General features: G+C 38.2%; 1 protein-coding gene across 1 annotated transcript in view; it reads left to right on the top strand.

Moving 5' to 3' along the window:
- Positions 1 to 20,339, top strand: part of NELL2 (neural EGFL like 2) — a 134,566-nt gene that overhangs the window by 30,266 nt on the left and 83,961 nt on the right. Inside the window, exons 4-9 of the mRNA XM_036400325.2 lie at positions 69 to 242; positions 351 to 447; positions 2,173 to 2,245; positions 2,411 to 2,493; positions 3,493 to 3,621; positions 4,799 to 4,901. Coding sequence (XP_036256218.1) covers positions 69 to 242; positions 351 to 447; positions 2,173 to 2,245; positions 2,411 to 2,493; positions 3,493 to 3,621; positions 4,799 to 4,901 — 659 coding nt within the window. The remainder of the gene's footprint in view (positions 1 to 68; positions 243 to 350; positions 448 to 2,172; positions 2,246 to 2,410; positions 2,494 to 3,492; positions 3,622 to 4,798; positions 4,902 to 20,339) is intronic.

Raw genomic sequence — 20,339 nt, 5'->3', positions numbered from 1 at the left:
TGTCTTATGTAAAATGTTGCTGTGCTGAAAAGAATGGTTCATGACATGATGATGCATTTATGGTACAGGTACCTGGAGCTGGAAAGCAGCGGTCATCGAAATGAAATCAGGTTGCATTATCGTTCAGGCAGTCATCGCTCCCACACAGAAGTGTTCCCATACATTTTGGCAGATGATAAATGGCACAGACTTTCCTTAGCAATCAGTGCCTCTCACTTGATTTTACATGTGGATTGCAATAAGTAAGTAAAGAGTGCTGTTTTATAAGAAGTTGTCACATTTGGAATATTTGAGTTCTGAGTAAATTAAATGATAACAACCTGGGATTGTATTTTCCTGTTCCTTTTCAGAATTTATGAAAGAGTTGTGGAGAAGCCTTTCATGGACTTACCTTTGGGTACAACCTTTTGGCTGGGACAGAGGAATACCGCACATGGTTATTTTAAGGTATGCATTCCCTGAAAGATAGAGTGAACTAAATTATTAAAGGGATTGAATCATCTTTCATATGATGAGAGGCTGAGAGATTTGGAATTGTTCAGCCTGGAGAAGAGAAGGCTCAGGAGGATCTCATCAGTGTGGATAAATGTGAGGGAAATGAAGATAAGGAATCCAGACTTATCTCACTAGGGCCCACTGACAGGCCAAGAAGCAATGGGCAAAACCTGAAACACCTCCACATCAGAAAACAATTCTACTGTGAGACTTGTCAAAGAAGGACGACTATGGAGATAGTCAGAAGCTGTTTGGACACAGTCCTAGGCAATCTGCTATAGCTGATCCTGCTTGAGCAGGGAAGTTAGAGCAGATGACCTCAGGAGGTCATCTGTTTGTGCTCAATCAGTTTGTGCTTCTGTAATCATAACACAGCTCTTGGATTGCTTTGAAATTGCTCTTTGGCCTTTGCTATTGGAGAGCAGCATACTGGCTACTAATTATATCTTAACTAAGCATGTAAAATCTGCCAGCAAGCATGGGATCTATTCTTCTGGGTGAAATCATCCCTTTCCAGACATCGTAGTTGAATTTCATGCTGAAATCTCCCTGAGTTCTTAACAACATGCAGCTCTGCAGCTGTGTAACAGACATGTAGTTGCTCAGCATTTTGCAAGCTTTGTGGAAGGATCCCCATCAGAATTTGTTGTGGTCTAACCCCAGCTAGCACCACCTAGCCACTTGCTCACTTCCCTCCCTGGTGGGATGGGGAAGGGAATTGGAAGGGTAAAAGCTAAAAAATTTGTGGTTTGATACAGCGTTTAATAGGTAAAGCAAAGCAAAACAAGGAATTCATTCACCACTTTCCATAGGCAAGCAGGTGTTCAGCCATCCCCAGGAAAGCAGGGCTCTGTAATGGTTACTTGGGAAGGCAAATGCCACCACTCCAAACGTTCCCTGCTTCCTTCTTGTCCCAGCTTTAAATGCTGTGCCTGATGCCCTATGGTCTCAGATATGACCCCGTCTTTGGTCAGCTGGGGCAGCTGTCCTGGCTGTGTCTCTCCCAAATCCTTGTGCATCCCCAGCCTCCTCACTGGTGGGGTGGTAGGAGAAGCAGAAAAGGCCTTGCTGTTGTGTAATTTCTGTAGCATCCTAGTGTTATCAGTGATGTTTCCAGCACAAATCCAAAACACAACCTCATGCCAGCTACTTTTCTGTGAAGAAAATTACCTCTACTCCAGCCAAAACCAGCACAAACTCATTAAGGGTTTGCATTAATATATTTTTCTTGACTCTAGTTTCTTTAGTCTTCAAATATATTTAAGAGTTATAGCTTGTAAAAAATTTGCATTTTATTTAAAAGAGTATTTCTAAGTAACTGAAACTGCAGCTGTTTTCAAATTACTTTTTAAAGGTCATTTGCAAGCTTTTCTGCAGTGACTAACTAAAAATAACAATGAATTCAAACCCACCAAACTCTTGCCACATAATTATATCTTGACATTTAATCTTATGTCTCTAAAAATTATTCAGTACGCCTGTACATCTATTTTTATTTCTACTTATTCTTCTATCACTGAATTGGGTCCAGACACGAAGCTGTTTATTCATAAGTATTTTTTTTAAATCAGGTAATTTTTCTTTGTGGGCTTTAATGTTTTACATGGTGAATGAAAAAACATAATTTTGACAGGTAAAAAGAATGTATCCTTTTGTTTTCTCTCCACTAACACATAGGGCATAATGCAAGATGTGCAATTACTTGTCATGCCTCAAGGATTTATTTCTCAGTGCCCAGATCTTAATCGCAGTAAGTCTATTAATTCTTGTATCATAAAATGAAAGGTGTGCTTTTTACCTTCTTTCTGTCCTACAAGCTTTCTTAAAACCTTGGATTTAAGTGTATTGTTTGTCAACTTTGGCATGATTGAACCTATTGTGAGTTAATTTATTAACATGTATTGTATTATTCCAGCATGCCCAACTTGTAATGACTTCCATGGACTTGTGCAGAAAATTATGGAACTGCAAGACATTTTAGCAAAAACATCAGCTAAGGTAATGTTTACTAGGACTCTATTCATAGAAGAAATTGGGATTGCCAGTCTTTATTTGCTGTATTTTTAGATTATTCATGCTTGTATGGCTGTGTGCAGAACATCTCTGCATGGTATGTTTGCGTCTTTATATATCTCTGCCTAATTTATACATACAGATTCTCAGTTGAGAGAGTTTTCTTGTGTTTTAATATTTTTATAGAATCATGAATTTTAATAGTAAAGAACATCCAAATCCCTGAGCAAGGAAAGGGCTCATAGATATCCAAACTCTACCTATAAGGCTAATAAATCAATCAAACCTAGAATGAAATAGATACCTGTGTTTATTACAGCAAAACTTACCAAGACTTTTCAAGACCTGAGCTGCCAAAGGCGCGTTCAGACAAAATATATGCAAGACAAGGAACTAAGAATCAGGAACCAAACCAGGACTTTCTTCTTTCTTTCCTGTAGAATATTACACCAAAAACATTCATGTGTTCAGGTGAAAATAGACTGCTGTGATTTTAAATGTCAGTTCTTTAGATATCTGCTGGAATGCTGTTACCTAGCTGCTTTGATACACTAACGTTAGAAATGCCTTGGCTGAAGAACAGAAAAAAATTACTAATGTCGGTTCTGAGCTTATTTGGCCCCTCTGTCTGCGAGTACTTTATGTGGAGCAAGATTCCTGATCAGTGTGCCCATACAAAGATGAGAAATGAGGAGCTGTACCCATCTTGACCTGCTCATTTTGTTTTATGATGTCCCTGATGTCAGGGTGATAAGAAAGATGAAATGCATTGTGTCTCACTTCTCAATTTCCGTCTCTGAATGGCTGGTGGTTTAATCATGTTTTATTTAACAATACAACATGATTAAATTGTTTTATTGTCTCTGATTGTGTTTTCCTAAATGTGTTCTCTCATCTGTGTACTGGGGACAGTTTGAATTGTGTTTTTACTAATATGGAGGCCACTTAAAAATTCAAAACCATTTTTGTGAACTGTAAATACAGTTGTCTCAAGCTGAGCAGAGGATGAACAAGTTGGATCAGTGCTACTGTGAGAGAACCTGCACAATGAAGGGCACAACCTACAGAGAGTTTGAATCCTGGACGGATGGCTGTAAGAACTGCACTTGCATGGTATGGCTATGGTTTGAGTGGAGAGTCAGGAACTCCAGTGTTTCCTCTGAATAGGTTTATTGAGAACTTCCAGATGTATGCTAGGTACTAACAACAAAGAAGTTAAAAATCTGTTCCAAATCTAAGGAATAGTATTAATAAATACGCTGGTGCTAGGGAATATACTTAGATTTCATGTTATTCCATTGCACTGAGTTGCAAACAGTTTCTCTGGAATTTTAAGTCCTTGCTTTTTGTCTCTAAAAACACAGCCTTTTTCTTAGCAAATGATTTAATAGATCCCTTGTGCCCGATTTCCTTTGGTTGCCTTTGGTTACCTCTCAATAAGTAATAAAAAGTAATATGTCAGGGTCATATGCAAGCTTTGTTATATTACCAATGAAAAAGATTTGGTGGATGGAAGATTCCCCAGTATCACAACTCCATATGTGATTGCAAGTATCCTTCCAGATACTAAGCTAGGGTGTCTGTATTGCTGTCCATTCATATAAAACTCTTTAATTCCATTTGAACTCATTAAGTCCTTAATCCAAAGGCCATTAGAAGCCAGTGAAAAGGTGGTTGTTGTGTGTACTGCACCTTAGATTGATTTACTGCTATCTATAATTGGCTAAATGGGTCTCTTTAAGCTTAATATTTTTTTTTACCTTTATATTTCTGGATGGGTTTTCATTTTTTCATTTTGCTTTTAGTATTTTATAGCATCAAATCTGGCTGATAAATGTTTAAAATTCTTTGAATTTAGAGTTAAATTCATTGCATATTTTTGTCTTGGATTTTTCTCACAGCTATAATATTGTTACCTTTTAGACATATATTCTCTCTAACAAAAAATCAGACACAGAGTATTGTTCTGTGCAGTTGTCTTTTCACAGTAATCTGTCAGATTTTTCCTGATTGGCAGAATGTTTTGCCTCCAAATAGGTTTGCCTCTGAAAAAAAAATTAATCATTATCATCTCAGTGAGCACATCATTCATGTTAAAAGATTGTATGTGACATTCTGAAGGTATGGTTTCTCTTCTTGCAGTTATTAAAAGACCCACATTAAACTATCTTTTTTGGACGTTGTTAGAAAGTTCATTGTGTTTAAAAATAGATTTGCAAGTTCCTGTGTTTGAGAACATCTCTGCTACTGCTAAATAAAACCCCCAGTTAAGCACCTTTTGTTCTCCTAGAACGGCACTGTGCAGTGCGAGGCTCTGGTTTGCCCCCTCGCTGACTGTCCTCTGAACTCTGCTCTGGCCTACGTGGATGGCAAGTGCTGCAAGGAATGTCAGTGTAAGTTTCACTGTTGTGCCTCTTGCTAATGAATGCTTTGAAATATTAAATAATATGAACCTTTCTGTAAGTATGTCAGTGAAAGAACTGGTCATTAAATAGTTGGGTTGAGGAGTCAGGGAACTTAGACTTCAAACTTTCAAGTGTTCTGGGGAACTGATAACAGAAGGTCTTAATATTTCATGTGGGATATTTTGTTTCAGTTTAGTTGTGTTGTTTTTATTTAGAACACATATTTATTTTCAAAATTTAAAAAGAAAAAAATATTTGCTTACAAAGCTTTCTGCAGACTTCCATTATCTATGCTTTAGACCAAGCTGCTACAAATTCAGGAACAATTGCCTGATGTTTGACCAGGGTCTCCAACACCTTTATCACATGAAGAGAGTACTACCAACCTTATGTTATTGAGCTTAGAAATGGAGGTTCAGATTTTTTGATTCTTCTTCCTTAGTTAAGAGAAAAGAAGAAACCAGCAAAACCCAGACACCTAGGGGTGCTATTTCACAAAAGGTCATTAAAGAATTAAAGGAAAAAATGGAAAAAGGTGATTTATTTTGTATTTTAGGATTGGACACATTATTAACTTTAGGTTTTATGGTATTCTGGTTTTGTTGCAAGTAGAGCCAGAGAAGGGGAATTTCAGGTTAATCACTATCTAGATGGACTATATATAGTATTTCAGATTGATTATGTATGTGTATTCCATATGTGATAGCTAGTTATTTCAGAATGGTGAAATCCATTCTTAAAATTGAGAATGAGATGCGCACACTTCTTTATTCTGTAAATGTTGAGATTTTCTGTGTGGTTTCATCACTGTTCTGCTGCTGTATAAAACTTCTTACAGAGTGTAGAGAAATACATAGCTGGTTAAAATGACATGTTTTAAGATAAAACTCAGGAAGATGTTTTGTACTCCATTGATCTAGCTCTCACAGGAGTTTATTAATATTTAATTGTGTTAGAAGTTACACAAACCATCCCTTTTTATGAAACCTTATTAACTTACTCAAGTAGATTAATTCTAATTAAGAGGAAATAAAAATTCAAATACTTTTTTTAACCAGCTACACAGAATTTCCATGCATATTAGATAACTCAGGGTAATTGGTAATTCAGGAATGTGATACGTGTGGCATTCAAGCCTCTTGTTGAGGCTATCTGAATCTCTGACCATGCTGGCAGAATTTGAAAACCTGATCCTCTGAAGTTTGTTTTTGTAATGTACTGCCTGTAAATTGAGTTGGGAATTCTCTATTCGGGTGTTAGTGGGGAAGCACTCACATCATTTGACTTCTTCCAAAGTTGTTTTTATTGGAAGTCTTGACAAAAGTCAAGAAATGTGAATGAGCATATGGACACTGACCTTGTCAGAGAGCATTGATACTTCTTTGAATTAAGATGCAGTTCTGGTACAGCACACTGATGTCTGAAATTTCCTGTTTGATATTCTTAATATTATCAAAGTGTCTTAGCTTTGAGTGTTGCTAATTTGATGCCAGTACATATTTCAATTTATAGCTAACATGAAAACATACCACTTTCTTGACAAACTACCAGAAAAATAATTAGATCAGAAAACATAAATAAAAATTGCTTTTGAAATTTTTTTCCTAATTTCATCTAGATTATTTAAAGTGACTTTAAAAAAAATAAGAATCACACAATTTTTACAGTGGCTGGATTCCTGGAACCAAAGGACAGAGAATGTAAATTGGAGTCTCATTGACAGGGTAGTTAAATTCCAGTGAAACAGTGGAAGTTAGAGGCAATGGAGGCTGCATGACTCTCACTTATTCTCCAGGCCAGATTGGTGGAAATGCTAAGTTGTCTCTGAGTTCATATACTTATGCCAGCTGTATTCTGTCTTCATGTCTTTGGGTCAGGGTCTGAGCTGATTGAGGTCAGTGTGCTTGTTGAACTTGGTTTTGCTGGAGGGGTTCAAAGCTCAGTGGCTCCATTTGGACAGGTTCTGAGAATAACTTAATTGTTTGCAGTGCTCAGAACAACAGGAAGAGATGTAGCTTCTGACTGGATAATACAGAGTGAACACAGATGGCTTATAATTGGGAAAACAGCTTAGGGGGTTACCCCCAGTTAGGGAGTGTTGCTCATGGAGCCATAGCCTTGGTTTTGGATAAGCAATCATAAGTGCTGAGAAAAAATGATGCCTGATAGACCGTTCTTTAGCTGGATTTAGTATTTGTTTCAAGACAGAACATGTATGGATATGATGCTTCCCCTGGTATTTGTTATCTCATACCAGATGATGGGCTGTTTCTGCCAGGCTGTTGTTTGAGTAGAAGTGCCCAGGCAGTGACAGCTGCTGGAACCTTTGGCTGTGTCTCACTCCCCCAGGGCTGAGTGCTTCCCTCCACACTTCCTTTCTTCTGCTGGTGTTAAAACAAAGCCACCAAAAATCAAAAAAGTGATGTTGGATTTAATGACAGCTGGCAGAGAAGAGTTAAGAGTACAGCACTTCTGGCTGTTTCAGTGACCAGCAAGCAGGCTTTCTGGGATTTTTGTTTCTTTTTTTTTTTTTTTGGTTGGGCTTTTTTGGTTGGTTTTATTTTTCCCCTCAGTGACAGAGGATGGAGTCATTCTGCATGGTTTTAGGCATGTAGAATTTGGGAATACAATCTGAAGTGGCTTCACTTATACTAGTAAATGAAATAGGGCAGGCACAGTCCTGTGGCACTTGTGGCTCACATGGCTGAAGTCTCTTCCCCTTTCCCACCCCCAGCAGATTATCTGCATCCAGATGGTTGGCTGGGAATGGCCTCTGATCAGGGCTGTGCCCCAAGCTTGTGCTTGGCACTGCTTCAGAGCATCTTGGCTGGTATAGTGTGACATGATGCCATGATGTGTGCTAACACTCAGACTGCAGAGAGAGTTACACACCATAACCAAGCATTTTCAAGCCTGCTGCCATTTGCTGTTTCATTTACCTGATGGGTTTCATTTACTAGTTGTGGACATCACCAGTTTGGCTCTCTTGATAACAAGCTGCAGGGACTGGAACCTCCAGAAGGCACTTGGTGCTGAGAGGGGCTGGAAGGGATGGGATGAGTTGCCTTCTGGAAGTGGACAGCTCCTTCCATGGCTTTGTATACAGAGCCCAGGTGATTAGATCAGATACTGAACTTTTAGACAGCTGAAGTCGTGAGACTAATCTTGCATCAGTTACTGTGATGCATATCAGGTGTGTAAGATAGGAATGGAAAGTGCTGGATTTTTAAGCTTGATTCTGGCATTAAACTGTTGTCCTAAGAGACTTTCCCATGCTGCCAAATCCTAGGAATTAAATTTCAGCCCATTTACATTTTGGACAGCAAAGCTTTGTTTCGTCTTGTTCAATGACATTTTCAACACTTTGGAAATTTCAGCACAATTGTCTATTCATGTTTTTCTTAAATGTTTAGTTCAGGGAAGAACACTTAGTAAGGAATGGTTTAGATATTTTTTTAAAAACAAATGTTACTTTGACTTTGGTTCTTTTTGTAAGCCAAAGGAAAAAAGCCACAAAGCAAACAAAAAACCAAACCCTGATCTTCTCTCTTAACTCCATACCTTTGTTTCAGGCCATTCAGACAACTTGTACTGTTTTGTCTTGTGTGAAGGTCAATGCTGGTAGCATGGGGAATGGCAATGAATGCAAATTATCACTGTGTTTTCTATTAGCTGTAATGGGCTCAAAGAAGCAGCAATCTTCTGGGGCAGATGAATGGGCCAGTGTGTTGGATGTATGTTTCAGCTGTAGACAATGTAAAACTCAGTCCAGCTGCCATAGCATACATCTTAGGTCAATGGGAGCTTCCTGTGGAGAATTGTTTGGAGCTGGAAGGAAGAGACTACTTTTTTCTATGCTCAATGCAATTTTAAAGAATTCTGAGAAGGTATGTGCAAAAGATCATTAATTTTTTTTGTCCTCTGTGGAGACAAATGCTTTGTGTGGTGATGGGTACCAGTACAAATTGAGGAGAGATTAAGCTTTCCTACTGAACCTATAAATATTGCTTTAGACCACAGGCTTGGCTTAAGAAGTACAAGGACAAGTTCATTTATTTTAAGTGAATTGTGGAAGGACTGCCAATGTCTTAGCAGCTGAGAGAATTGGTGCTTGGTCAGCAGATCCTATTATGGTAATGTTTTCATTAGTCAGTGCGTTAACACCAATGCATCACCTCCAAAAGCTATATGCATTCTTTTTAAAATGGAACTAGTGTATTTGAAACAAACTAAGTGATTTTTGTTACTATAAGACCAGCAGTGATATTTGTGCCAAAATCTGGTGCAGTAATAATTCCCATCACCAAAGACTGATTTACAGGAAGCAATTGCTCTCTTCTCATCACTCTCTTCCTCCCAGTGACACTGCAGATACTTATTAACCTAACAGCAAACTATTTAAATCCATCCCAATAGACTCCAGTAGAGGTTAAAATCTGAGCCATTATGCTCAAATCTGCAGGCTGTGATTTTTCCTTATACCTGTTTGTTTTGGTTTTTTTTTTTTGAGACAGGATACTTGATGGGTTTCTGGTGCATTGTAGCCAAGTTCTCAGTCTAACACAAGTATTTTAAGCAACTTTGAGAAACATTAGTGTTGTATTGGATCAGGTCACAGTTCTGGTGTTAGCAGGTGTGGAGAGAGAGTGTGTGTAAAGGGGTTCTATAACTTGGATTTTTAGTAAAATAATTAAAGCAAATATCGACATTGTAGCTCTTAATAACATGCATGGGTTTCTGGTGCAGTGATCTGTCTTGCTATCTTGCAGAAACTTTTAATTTTATGATTAAAATTAAAGGGATTTCTCATCTTGCTCTTCATAATTTTTATTCATACCTATTTTTTCCCCCAAACTCTTCTGCAAACTCCAGCGCTTGTGGTCTACTGACACAGAGAGAAGGAGCTGTGAAAGCCCATCTGCTTCTTCTTTGCAGCAGCAATTAAGCATCAGCAAGAGTGCAAAATTTTAATCTAGAAACTTAAGGAATATGGGTTAAATTTACTCTGAAATTCATAATTAATCCAGGTAGTTTCAAGCGTTGTGGACTTAGGCCTGTGCTGTTTACCAAGTTCCATATTTTTACAAAATTGCCACTTTTTCCCCTGGGCTTTCATCCTCTAGCCTGAGGTGACTTCCATCAGTAGCCAAGTGGGGTGCCAGCCCCTGCCTTGTTCAGCCAAGTGCTGGAGAAGTTTCTGCATTCAGTGTGGCACAGAGAAGAGGCTGCAGCTTGGAGAAATGATTAGTCACTGACTGAACAGGTCATCTCATCCTTGAAGTAAATCAGAAGAAGGGAAATGGAAGAGCATCTCCAGCAGGCTGGCTGGAACATGGCATGAGTCTGAGGGCTGTGGGCAGCCAGCAGGCTTGGGGTGGCAGAGCAGGCATCAGTACTGCAGGAAGAAAAGGCAGTTTTTAGCAGTAAAACAATGATTTCTCATTTATCATAGTTCTTTAAAAAATGCACACTTTAGAATATAAAGGAGAAGCAACATTCTGGTTAATAAAAACAAATAGTTGCTTTTTGATTTTAAATACTTATGTGTGGCTTTTTACAGAATATAAGTGCATACAGAGCATAAATTCTGTTCTTCTGAGGTTTCTTTTTAATATGAAAATTCAGATAAATTAGCCTACTTCAAAATCGTATTAAAAGATATCTTTACTATAGCCAGCACTAGATTGTTTCGTAGAGCTGTAATATTTACTATAACCTCCCATTCAGCATGCAGAACTTCTGAATGTTATTTAGCAGAAGAGTGTCCATTTAGCCTCTACTATCTGGATTTTCTGTGCTGAAATGATTCACATCAACCTTATTTTTCAGGCTTTTGAATTACATATAATGATAGTACCACACTGGAATGACAAATAAAAAGCATTTTTATTGTACTTGTACTGTGTTGTACCATTTGTACTACTGAGATGAATTATACTGTACTTTACCAACTGTTTAAACCATTTTATTACTTTTTGTGATTTCAAAAGAAAGCCAGTATCCATATTCATTTAGAAAATAGGACAAAAATATTATTTCTAATTAAATACTTTTGCAAGAGGAAAAAACATGTCCTTGAACTCAGGTATGTCAATAAGATCAGTGGAGATGTTTTAGATTTACAAAGCCGCAATGGAAAAGCGCACTAGCTGCACCTGTCATGTGTGAATCCAGCATAGCTCCTACAGTGTCAGTCTCACCAGACGGCTGAGGTTGGAAGGGAGCTCTGGAGGCCTCCTGGTCCCACCCTCCTGCTCAAGCAGGGCTGTGTGGAGCAGGCTGCCCAGGGCTGTGGCCACGCAGCTTTTGAGTATCTACACAGATGGAGACCCCACATCCTCCTGGGCAACCTGTGCCAGTGCTCAGTCACCCTCGCAGTAACAAAGTATTTTCTGCTCTCCAAATGGATTTTTGTGTGTTCTGGTCTGTGCCCATTGCCTCCTGTCCTGTTACTGGGCACCACTGAGAGCAGCCTGTCTTTCTCTTCTTCAGTCCTTTCCAGCAGGAGTTTACACACTTTGGGAAGATCTCCTCAGAGATTTCACTTCTCTGGGATGTGTAACATCTCAGGAAGTTGAGACACTCTAAGAATGTCTTGGGGCCTTTCCTGAGCTCAAAGCCAGCTGAAGACAGTGGAAGGAATCCCCTTGGCTTTGCTGGGCAGGGCCAGTCTAACCCATGACCCAAGGTGCTCAGTCTCTGCTGTATTTTCTATTGTAAAGCTATAGAAATTTTCAAACTACTCTTACACTACAGCAGTAGTTGGTTTATCTCTGTTAAATAGCCCATGACAGAATTGTTAGGGGATTTTTGCTGCCGAGCATGAAGTCTCAGGTGACCTTTGTTCTTTGTAAGCCTTGTAAGGGCAGTATTCCTCATCAGAAGGAAAACAGAGTCTTTTTTGACTTGCCATTCCCCTCTGAGCAGGAAACCCATTCCTTGTATGTCTGTTGTTCTCTATAAATTAAAATATAGCTTACAGCATAGTGAAATTTTGGACTTCTCAAAATGTCTTGTTTCCTTTCCTACTTGGTCTCCTTTCCTACTTCCCTATGTTCTTTGAATTTTGTTTTTCCTTGTTACCAAAGGAGGACTGGGGGGAGTCAGTGCCTGTGCCTGTCTTAGACTTTTCATGCCTTGAAGTGTGGCTTCCTCCTAGGTGAGTGGCCTTTTAGCTACTCTGGACCCCATGCATAATGGAGCTCCACCAGAAGACTCTAGATCTGGAGGCAGTGTATCAGTATACAAGGAGAACTCCAGTTAATGGTAAAATCATGTAGTTTTACTGTGTGCCTGAGGAGTTAATACTAAAACAAAGTATGCTTAAGAAAATCCTTATTCATTAAAATACATTACACTGCATATGTAGCAATCTGCACTAAAGAAGAAAATGGAAACATAATATTGGTAACTTTGTTGCTAGAGAATTAAAAATATTTTTTTTTACATGGAGAATTTTGCTGTAGGCCATGCTATGCTTTCCTTATAACCTATTTTGTTGAGGTTGTGTGGGAAAAGAGCTAATATTTTCCATTCCTTTTTCATTATATTCTTACCAGGGAGTTCATAAAATATAAAATACCTGCAGTGTATTATTATTTTAGTTAATTTCCAGTGCAAATAAAGCATTAACAGATGCTAGATATGAATATATTTGCTTTCAGACAGCTGGGAGTGGACAGATTGGCAGTGTTCCAGCTTCTAATAAGTTGGTACCCTAACTTTAGTAATGCTGATTTCAGCAGAATTTCTTAGGTAGCTATGAAATAATAATTAAAAAAAAAAGGTTCTAATTATAATTACAAAAATAATCTAGGATATGTAAACATTCACATGCCTGTGTGTTGATTTCAATATGTTTGTTCTCAGCAGTGATGTGCTTATGTCACTATATGTGCATCATTGATCTATGAGGTTCTTTTTGTTTGATTTGTTTTGGTGGTGGGTTTTGGTTTGTTTTTTTTTTTTTTTGGTTTTTTTTGCTTTATTTCAGGATTTTTGTGTGGGGAGTTGTTGGGGATTTTTTTTTGGTCCCATAACCAGAAGCACGTTGCCAAATCAGCAGCTTGTAGCTCATGTTCTGGTTTTGCCTGGACCTTTAACTCTCTAGATCTTGGAAATACCTATAGTAGCAGTAGCAAATGTCTTCAATGGGTATGTGCTGTGGAAAAAAAAAAAGAGAAAAGCCTTAGCTGAAACCCCCAGAACTAAAGGTTTTGGACAAGGTCACAGAAGTGTGAGAAGTTGGAGGCAGAGAGTACTGATGGAGTAAAGGCTTTGCAAAACCCATCCAACCAACCAAATGGGATTCTTGGCTTGCACAATTTTGCAAAGACCAGTCTGCACTTGACATACTCCTGTTCAGAACAGGATTGCCACATTGACAAGGATTGTTTAGATGGAAAGCTGGCCTAGGGGAGACACTGGAAGGAGATATGGGAGTGTACAAGAAGGCATACATACAGTTTTTTGATATTGCCTATGTCTGTGAAATGAAAAAATGGAAGGTTGTCAAGGCTGAAACTCAATAAATAAATTATTGGAAGAAAACTCACCACAAAACTGTCAATAATGTGATCTTATTTCCCATGGAAGGGATGGTAAAATATGAATGAAGTTGGTTCAGTGAGATTAATATAAAATGATGTACACTGTTACCCTTTATTTGTCTTTTTGTGAAGATAATGATTTAAACCCATGGCTTTCTGTCTTTTGGACTGCAGAAGTTTGACATTTTTTCAGTGGAAACATGTACTGAGTTAAACCATCTACTGCTTGGTATACTTCTCTTAACTACTGCTTGCAGATATCTGAAGTGTGATGTATAGACCTCCAGGCTGTTATTGATCACTGTTTCTACATCTGTCAGCTCATAAAATATATTCAGCTTCAAATAATGGTCACTTAGTCCCATGTGAGACACAACTTTAAAATGAAAATCTTGTCTGATATGATGTAGCAGACCTTTATCCTCCTTTCCTCATCTGTTGCCTTCAAAAAGGTCATTGCAATCCTCTTTATTTGAAGAGTTTCTGCAGTTTGCTTTTGTCACTGTACCAGTCACAGGACTCTGTGGTGTTTCTGTAACTCTGTTCTGCCAATATAGAGAATTTTTAGTAAGTTTTGCCTTTTTGGGTGCTTTGATTTGTTACCAGTTTCTATTAAGAAGAAAGCCCTGTTCATTTGTTTTGGAGGATGGCTGATCATCCTAAGCCTTTCTCTACAGGGTAGCTGATTAGTTCATTTTCACCTTCTGCTTGTTGAAATTATTTGTGTAAGATTCTGATTGTAAGTGAAAATTCTGGTATTCCCCTTCTTGCTTTAAATTATTTTCAAGTATAATTTTGACTGTTTTCCTGATTTCATTTTAATTTGTGACATTTTCTCAAAATCCCTTAACATTATTCTACATCTAGAATTTTTTTCTTTTCCTAACAGATGAAAAAATTTGACGATATTATTCGGTTTCCTTTTTTTTTCCTATTGTCCAACAAATTATCCTTTTGTTTCTGATGTCTCTGTATGTACTACACACATAGTAGTGTTAGAATTACAGTGACATTATTGTTTGATGCAATAAATTGGTTCAGAAAACACCTAGTTTCAGTTGTAAGATTTTCCCCCCCATCCTGAAATCAAAGCAAGTAAATATACTTGAATCATCTGGAAAACAGGCACCTGTTTTGTCTAGTAAGCAAGCACGTCAGGTACTTTGAAGGTAGGTAAGATGAACAGGCATGCTTGTCTCTATGTTGTTGTTATTTTGACAAAGACATGTAAATTCAGGTATTATTTCCTTTAGATGTCTCACTAAGGTATATCCATATTGACTAAAGTGCAGTGTTTCTCTCTAGGCTAATTTTACAGTCTTGTAAAGGGGAATTTAGTTTTGTAGATGTTTTCATCATGCTTTATCTAGAAACCTTGTAGATCTTCAAGGCATGTAAAGGAGAAATGAAATCTGAGTATAGCATAGAAGAGATAAGAGTTTTGGGTATGGTTGTTGTGAATTTCTCAGACAGGCTTCTTAACAGTAGTAGCATATGACTATGGGATGCTTAAATGTTGTCCATTGTCTTCTGTAACTCTTTATGAACAGTGGTGGTAGTACAATGTGAGCCCCTAAGCACACGTTTTTCCATTTTATTAACTTTGTAGTATTCTGTTGGTGAGTTGCTGTGAAGAAACATGGGAATAGATGAATACAGTAGAAAGTTAAAATAGACATATAAATTAATAAATCACATCCTTGGGGAATCACTGGTTCTGTCTGTGCTGGTCACTTCTTAAACACCCTTTTTTAAGAGCACAGGAGCAGGCAATTCCAAAATGCTGGAAGTCAAGCAGATAAGACAGAAGGTCAGCTTGACTGAAAAGGGACCTTTTGGATGGAGCTAAGGCCAAAAAGGAAAGGTATATGCCCAGTGGAAGCAAGGTCAGGGGACATAGGAGGAATACAGGGATGCTGCTTGCCACTGTAGGGAGAAAAGTGCTGCAGCCAGAGCTCAGTTGGAGTTGAATACAGCTCCATATAGATAAACAGACTTAACTGCACAGTGTGTGAATTCTGCCTGATGTTTAGAAAGGTCCTCCTAAGGACAATAGGAGTATTTACAGATATGATTTTTTAAAAATTATCAGCGACTATAAAGCTTTCTTTCACTAATGTTCCCAAGGAAAAAAAGGAGTAGTTACATTAACAGCTGCTATGAACTCCAGTTTACTGTTTTTCTGTGATGAATCGGAGTATCGACAGATACATTTGGGAGAAATTAGCTGTGACATAGCAGAATCTGTGAACATCTGCTCCAGCTACTTTTAAATTTTTAATTATTTCAAATCCTGAACTGACTTCAGACATGAAGTATTATATTGTTTGGGAATGCACAATGGATAATAGTCACTTCTAGGAGCCTGGGAAACAGAATGTTAGATGCACATAGGTTTCTTTTAAAAACTGTCTCTTGAAAATTTCTAAAACTATTGTTAATACCTGATTTTTTAATGTTAAATTTTGGTTAAATATTATTAGATAATGAAGGTTGGGATTGAGTATATAAAAAACTGAGAAAGCCAGTTCGGTAACCAGTTTTAATCAAGATTTCCAAAAATGCGTTTACGCTGCTGTCTGTGTTAAAAACCTTTTGCTGACCTAATGCTAAGGACTTAGCTTAAGAATGTTAAATGCAGTTATCTGGAGTGTTTGTGATTATGCCAGCTAATCCTGTCATTCTGGCTGAAGGGAGGGATGGAAGGATTGGCAGATTCCTTATGTGAGAACAGAAGTGGATGGAAGAAGAGTTGGGAGCATGAAACCCTGTCAGTTGCTGTACAGAGCTAGATGCAGGTGCTTTGAAAGAAAGAGCTAACAACAGCAGTGGATGTGGTGCTCGACTCCTGGGAATGTCTGAGCACATCAGACTGGCCTGCAGCAAGAAGGCAAACGTGAGTATTGCTGTAACAGCCAGCTTAACCAGGGGCTGCGGTTCCTAGGAGAAGTGAAAGAACTTGGATCTGAGAGGAAAATAAATACAGTGAGATGGATGCCAGGTCACATGATGCTGTGCCTTCACTAGGGAGGTGTGTGCAGCAAAGTGATAGTGCAGAATTTCTAGCTAAAACATCTGTGGAAACTTCTGGACCAAGGATATTCTGGTTGAGAATAAAAGCACCTGTAGGGTCCCTGATAGTTGCTTAAATATAAGTGTAGTCTGTAAGTACTTAAATAATATGACAAGCTGTTGGTCAAAATCCTCCAAGACTGTTGAAGGTTGCTGTAAATTTTTGGAGCAGAAGCTGTGTGGAACCTTTAACTTGGAAGCATGGAAACTTCACTTCCAAGTTTTCTTCACCCTAATAAATGCCAGCTTTACTATAAGGTGGTGGAGCTTGTAGTTTTGTAGCTTGCATAGGATCTTTTTAATGCTGTCAAATGAAACTGTCAGAATCTGGGAAAACAGTGCTGCTCAGAGAGGCACTTGCCTTTTACTGAACATGTTCACATCATTTGTGTCCACAAAGCTGCAGAAAGCCACCATCTCAGTTGTCATGTGCAAAAGTATGTCTTTTAAAATTATGCATAGTTGGAGCACTCTTTTTCTTAGTGGCAAATCTGGGCAAAATATCCTAATGAACAAAATACATTATTTGATTTTTCCTCTGCCACCTGTTGGAAGTATCTGGGGAGCAGAGTTAAATCTTGTGAGCACAGCTGCAGAAGTAGGTGCGTGTCTTCCCACCCATGTCATGTCCATGGATGGTTTTAACTTACAATGGAGAACACAAGCCTCTTTTTATGTAATAAATTAATGCTGATTGGTGATACCTGTTTAGCTCTCATAGATTTCAAAATACTGACTCAAAAGTGTGCAAGTCTTAAGCAGTTTTTCATTAATTCCATAAATTCTCAATACTCAATCTGAATCAGTTTATTCAATTTCATCTTCCATGTGAATACCTGTGACTTGAGGCATTCCGGTGGGTGTATTGGTGAATTTAAGCATGTCTTGAAGCATAAGGTGCTCTAGGAAGGTGTCTAGTTTTCTAAACTCTGCTATTTTTCTCTTAACCAAGTTTTCAGAAAAGTATCTTTTACAACTAGCCAGCAGTCCAGCTGAGAAAAGGTGGACCAAAGTACAAATTTCCCTGTCAGCATTTGATAAAATATCTATTAGCACCTTCACTAAATATAGCTATGTCACTGGTGTTGTGGATAGCTGACATAAGGAATTGATCAGATAATGTCAAATCCCATCTTTGTAGGGATTAAGCAGGCCTGTATTTGAATATTTGCCTTGGAGTTCTTTTTGTCTGTCAGATTCTTATGCTATTTATAAACCTTTAAGATAATTGTAATACAGTTGTCATTTAATTAATATTAACCTCAATTGCTTTTCCTCTCTTGACACCCTCTAAGGCTTTTGTCTAAGGTGTTTGATTTTATAGTTTGACATTTTGCTGTGAAAGTTGTTTGGGTAGTGGATTGACAACAAACCTGAATATAGTGAATTTGTTATAAAATGGGTAGGCATTTTGTTCACATTAGGCATGTCCAAGTTTTGAAAATGCTATGTATATAGTCCAAAATACTCCAGTTCTCTTTAACAAGCAGAATATGGTCCATTGCACTAAAGCCAAAGTTTTGCCTGTCATTCACTAGAACCGTTTTGGCTGCTCTGTTTAACCAAGCTGAAGTTGCAGGGTGAATAGCAGTAATGCCCTTTTTAGGGGAAGCTGGCATCAAACACATTGTCCCGACTGGATCTTTGCTTACCAAGATACACCTCCATTTGTGCAATTAGTGTCCATTGGCTTTGATTGGCTGCAGCCTCTTTCCCAGACTCCCCTGCCTGGCAGTCTACTTTAAAAGTTTTACTCAGCTGTTAGGTCTATTTACCTCAGCTGAACTGCTGTCAATAGAGTTTTTAGTCATGTTTTCGCTGCTTTTTCAGAGCTTGGATTACCTGTTTAGTCTTTAAGGATGACTCAAGGAGCCTGTATTCCAGGATTGAAATGATTTCTATAGAAAGCTTCTCAACAACACCACATAGGATAGATGAATTATGTAATTTTCTGGTAGCAGTTGATGGAAATATAGGAAATATGAGAAGTAGGGGAAGGAATTCAGGATTTCAGATTGACTCCTTGCCCTGTGACTAAACAGCCTGTTAGTGTTGGAGGTGTCTCTCACACTGTAGATACTCTCGAGTGATTCTAAGACGGATATCGAACAGTGACTTTGTGTTTTAAATGCAATAGAAACATTTAGCCTTTCCAGCTAATAAGATGTAAGACACAAATAGTAATTGGTTCCTTGTAATGATAAAATTTCAAATACTTTTTTTTTTCAGCTGAGGAAGCAGAAGCAGATATATGCAGCTTTTCAGCAGTGATTGACTGGAGAAATTTGCAATATATTTTTCAGCTTGAAATTTGGAATAATTTTGAATTGTTGAGGGAGATGGCATGAAATGAAGTAAGTCTGCAGCCTCACTGACTGCAGCAACAGAGGAGTTTGTGCTTTCCAGAGAATGAGCAAAGAAGAAATAATGCCCAAATCCCAAAGATAAATGAGAAAGGGGTGAGAGCCATGCCTAGTAATGATGTGGCTGTCAAGAGAAAGAAATTCAGGGAGGTAGTGATTATCTCTGTACTTGTAAGGATAGAGCCACACTGTGGTTTTGCGCTATGTAAGCTTGCAAAGTAGGATTAATGGGACTTACACAATGCCTAGGCCTTCATCTCTGAACAGCAGAAAATGTAATCAAAGAGATTCCAGGGAGGAGGTAGGAAAAACAAGTGAATGAGACAGGTTTGGGGGTTTTTCTGTGTGAGATAATTTTGGATGTGTTTCCTCCCTGCCAACCAACCAACATAAGTGAACAAAGAATGAGACAAGATAGACTTAATTACCAGTTTTTAGGCTGTCCATTCATAATTACTGACAAATTTCACAAAACTGCAAGTCCTATCTGCCACTCATTGGGCAGTTGTGAATACAAGAAATTAAAGTGGTTTGAGGAGTTGACCAACGTGCTGAACTTCCTGCTTTCCCTTGGTGATAAGTCTGAATCCAAACTAACTGAGATACCACAGGGAAGTGTATGTGCATTCCTCAGGGGAAGGCATGCCCAATGTAGACAGTGAAGGTGATAAATGCAGAAATGAGAAAATGTTCTACTTGACATTCTGAGAACTCAGTGAACGGATGGCAGGAGTTTGGTGGGTCATGGATCTTGCATGGACATTTCAAATAATTCAAAAGGAAAGTGTCATTTGGAGGCCAGTGGGAAGAAGGATTGTGGAAGAGAAGGGATGATTTAACAAACTATTGATAATTAATTGAACAGACACAACAGCAAGGGGGCTCCTGAAAGATTCTTTTTGCTGGAAGAACATGGAGAAGATTCCATGTCATCACAATGTGATAATATCCTTTAGATAATACTAAAGGATAGTTGCATTATTAATACAGCTGCGTAAATGTAAGCAGACCTTGCTAATAATTTTTTAGACCCTGTACACAGATGCTTACCAGTGTAATATTTGATCACTGTCTGCATACAAATAGATAAAGAGTAGTCAAACTTCTAAGCAGGTTTTGTAGGCTTCCTGTTTCATCTTAGAAACCTCTGCTTTGAACAATATATATTATCTTTAGGTACTAGGGGAATGTGGAAATTTGATGGCAAGAGAAATGGTTGATGTATTTCAGCTGTAGATGAAATCCTACATAGGCAATAACTATCAAGATCTGGAACAGCTAATCATCAGGTAATGTCTTGACTGTGACTCAGTCTATTGAATGAAAGGACTTCGGAAGATGAAGGATGATATGCTTCCCCAGAGAGATACCAATCACAAACTAATCAGAGTATCCTGGGAAGCAGCTAGCCAAGCAGAAATTAAATCTTCACCGGACTTTTC

Source organism: Molothrus ater, chromosome 5 (genome assembly GCF_012460135.2).
Source record: "Molothrus ater isolate BHLD 08-10-18 breed brown headed cowbird chromosome 5, BPBGC_Mater_1.1, whole genome shotgun sequence".
Lineage (NCBI taxonomy): Eukaryota > Metazoa > Chordata > Aves > Passeriformes > Icteridae > Molothrus > Molothrus ater.
Note: the sequence above shows the minus strand (reverse complement) of the source record. Positions and strands in the feature narration are given on the sequence as shown.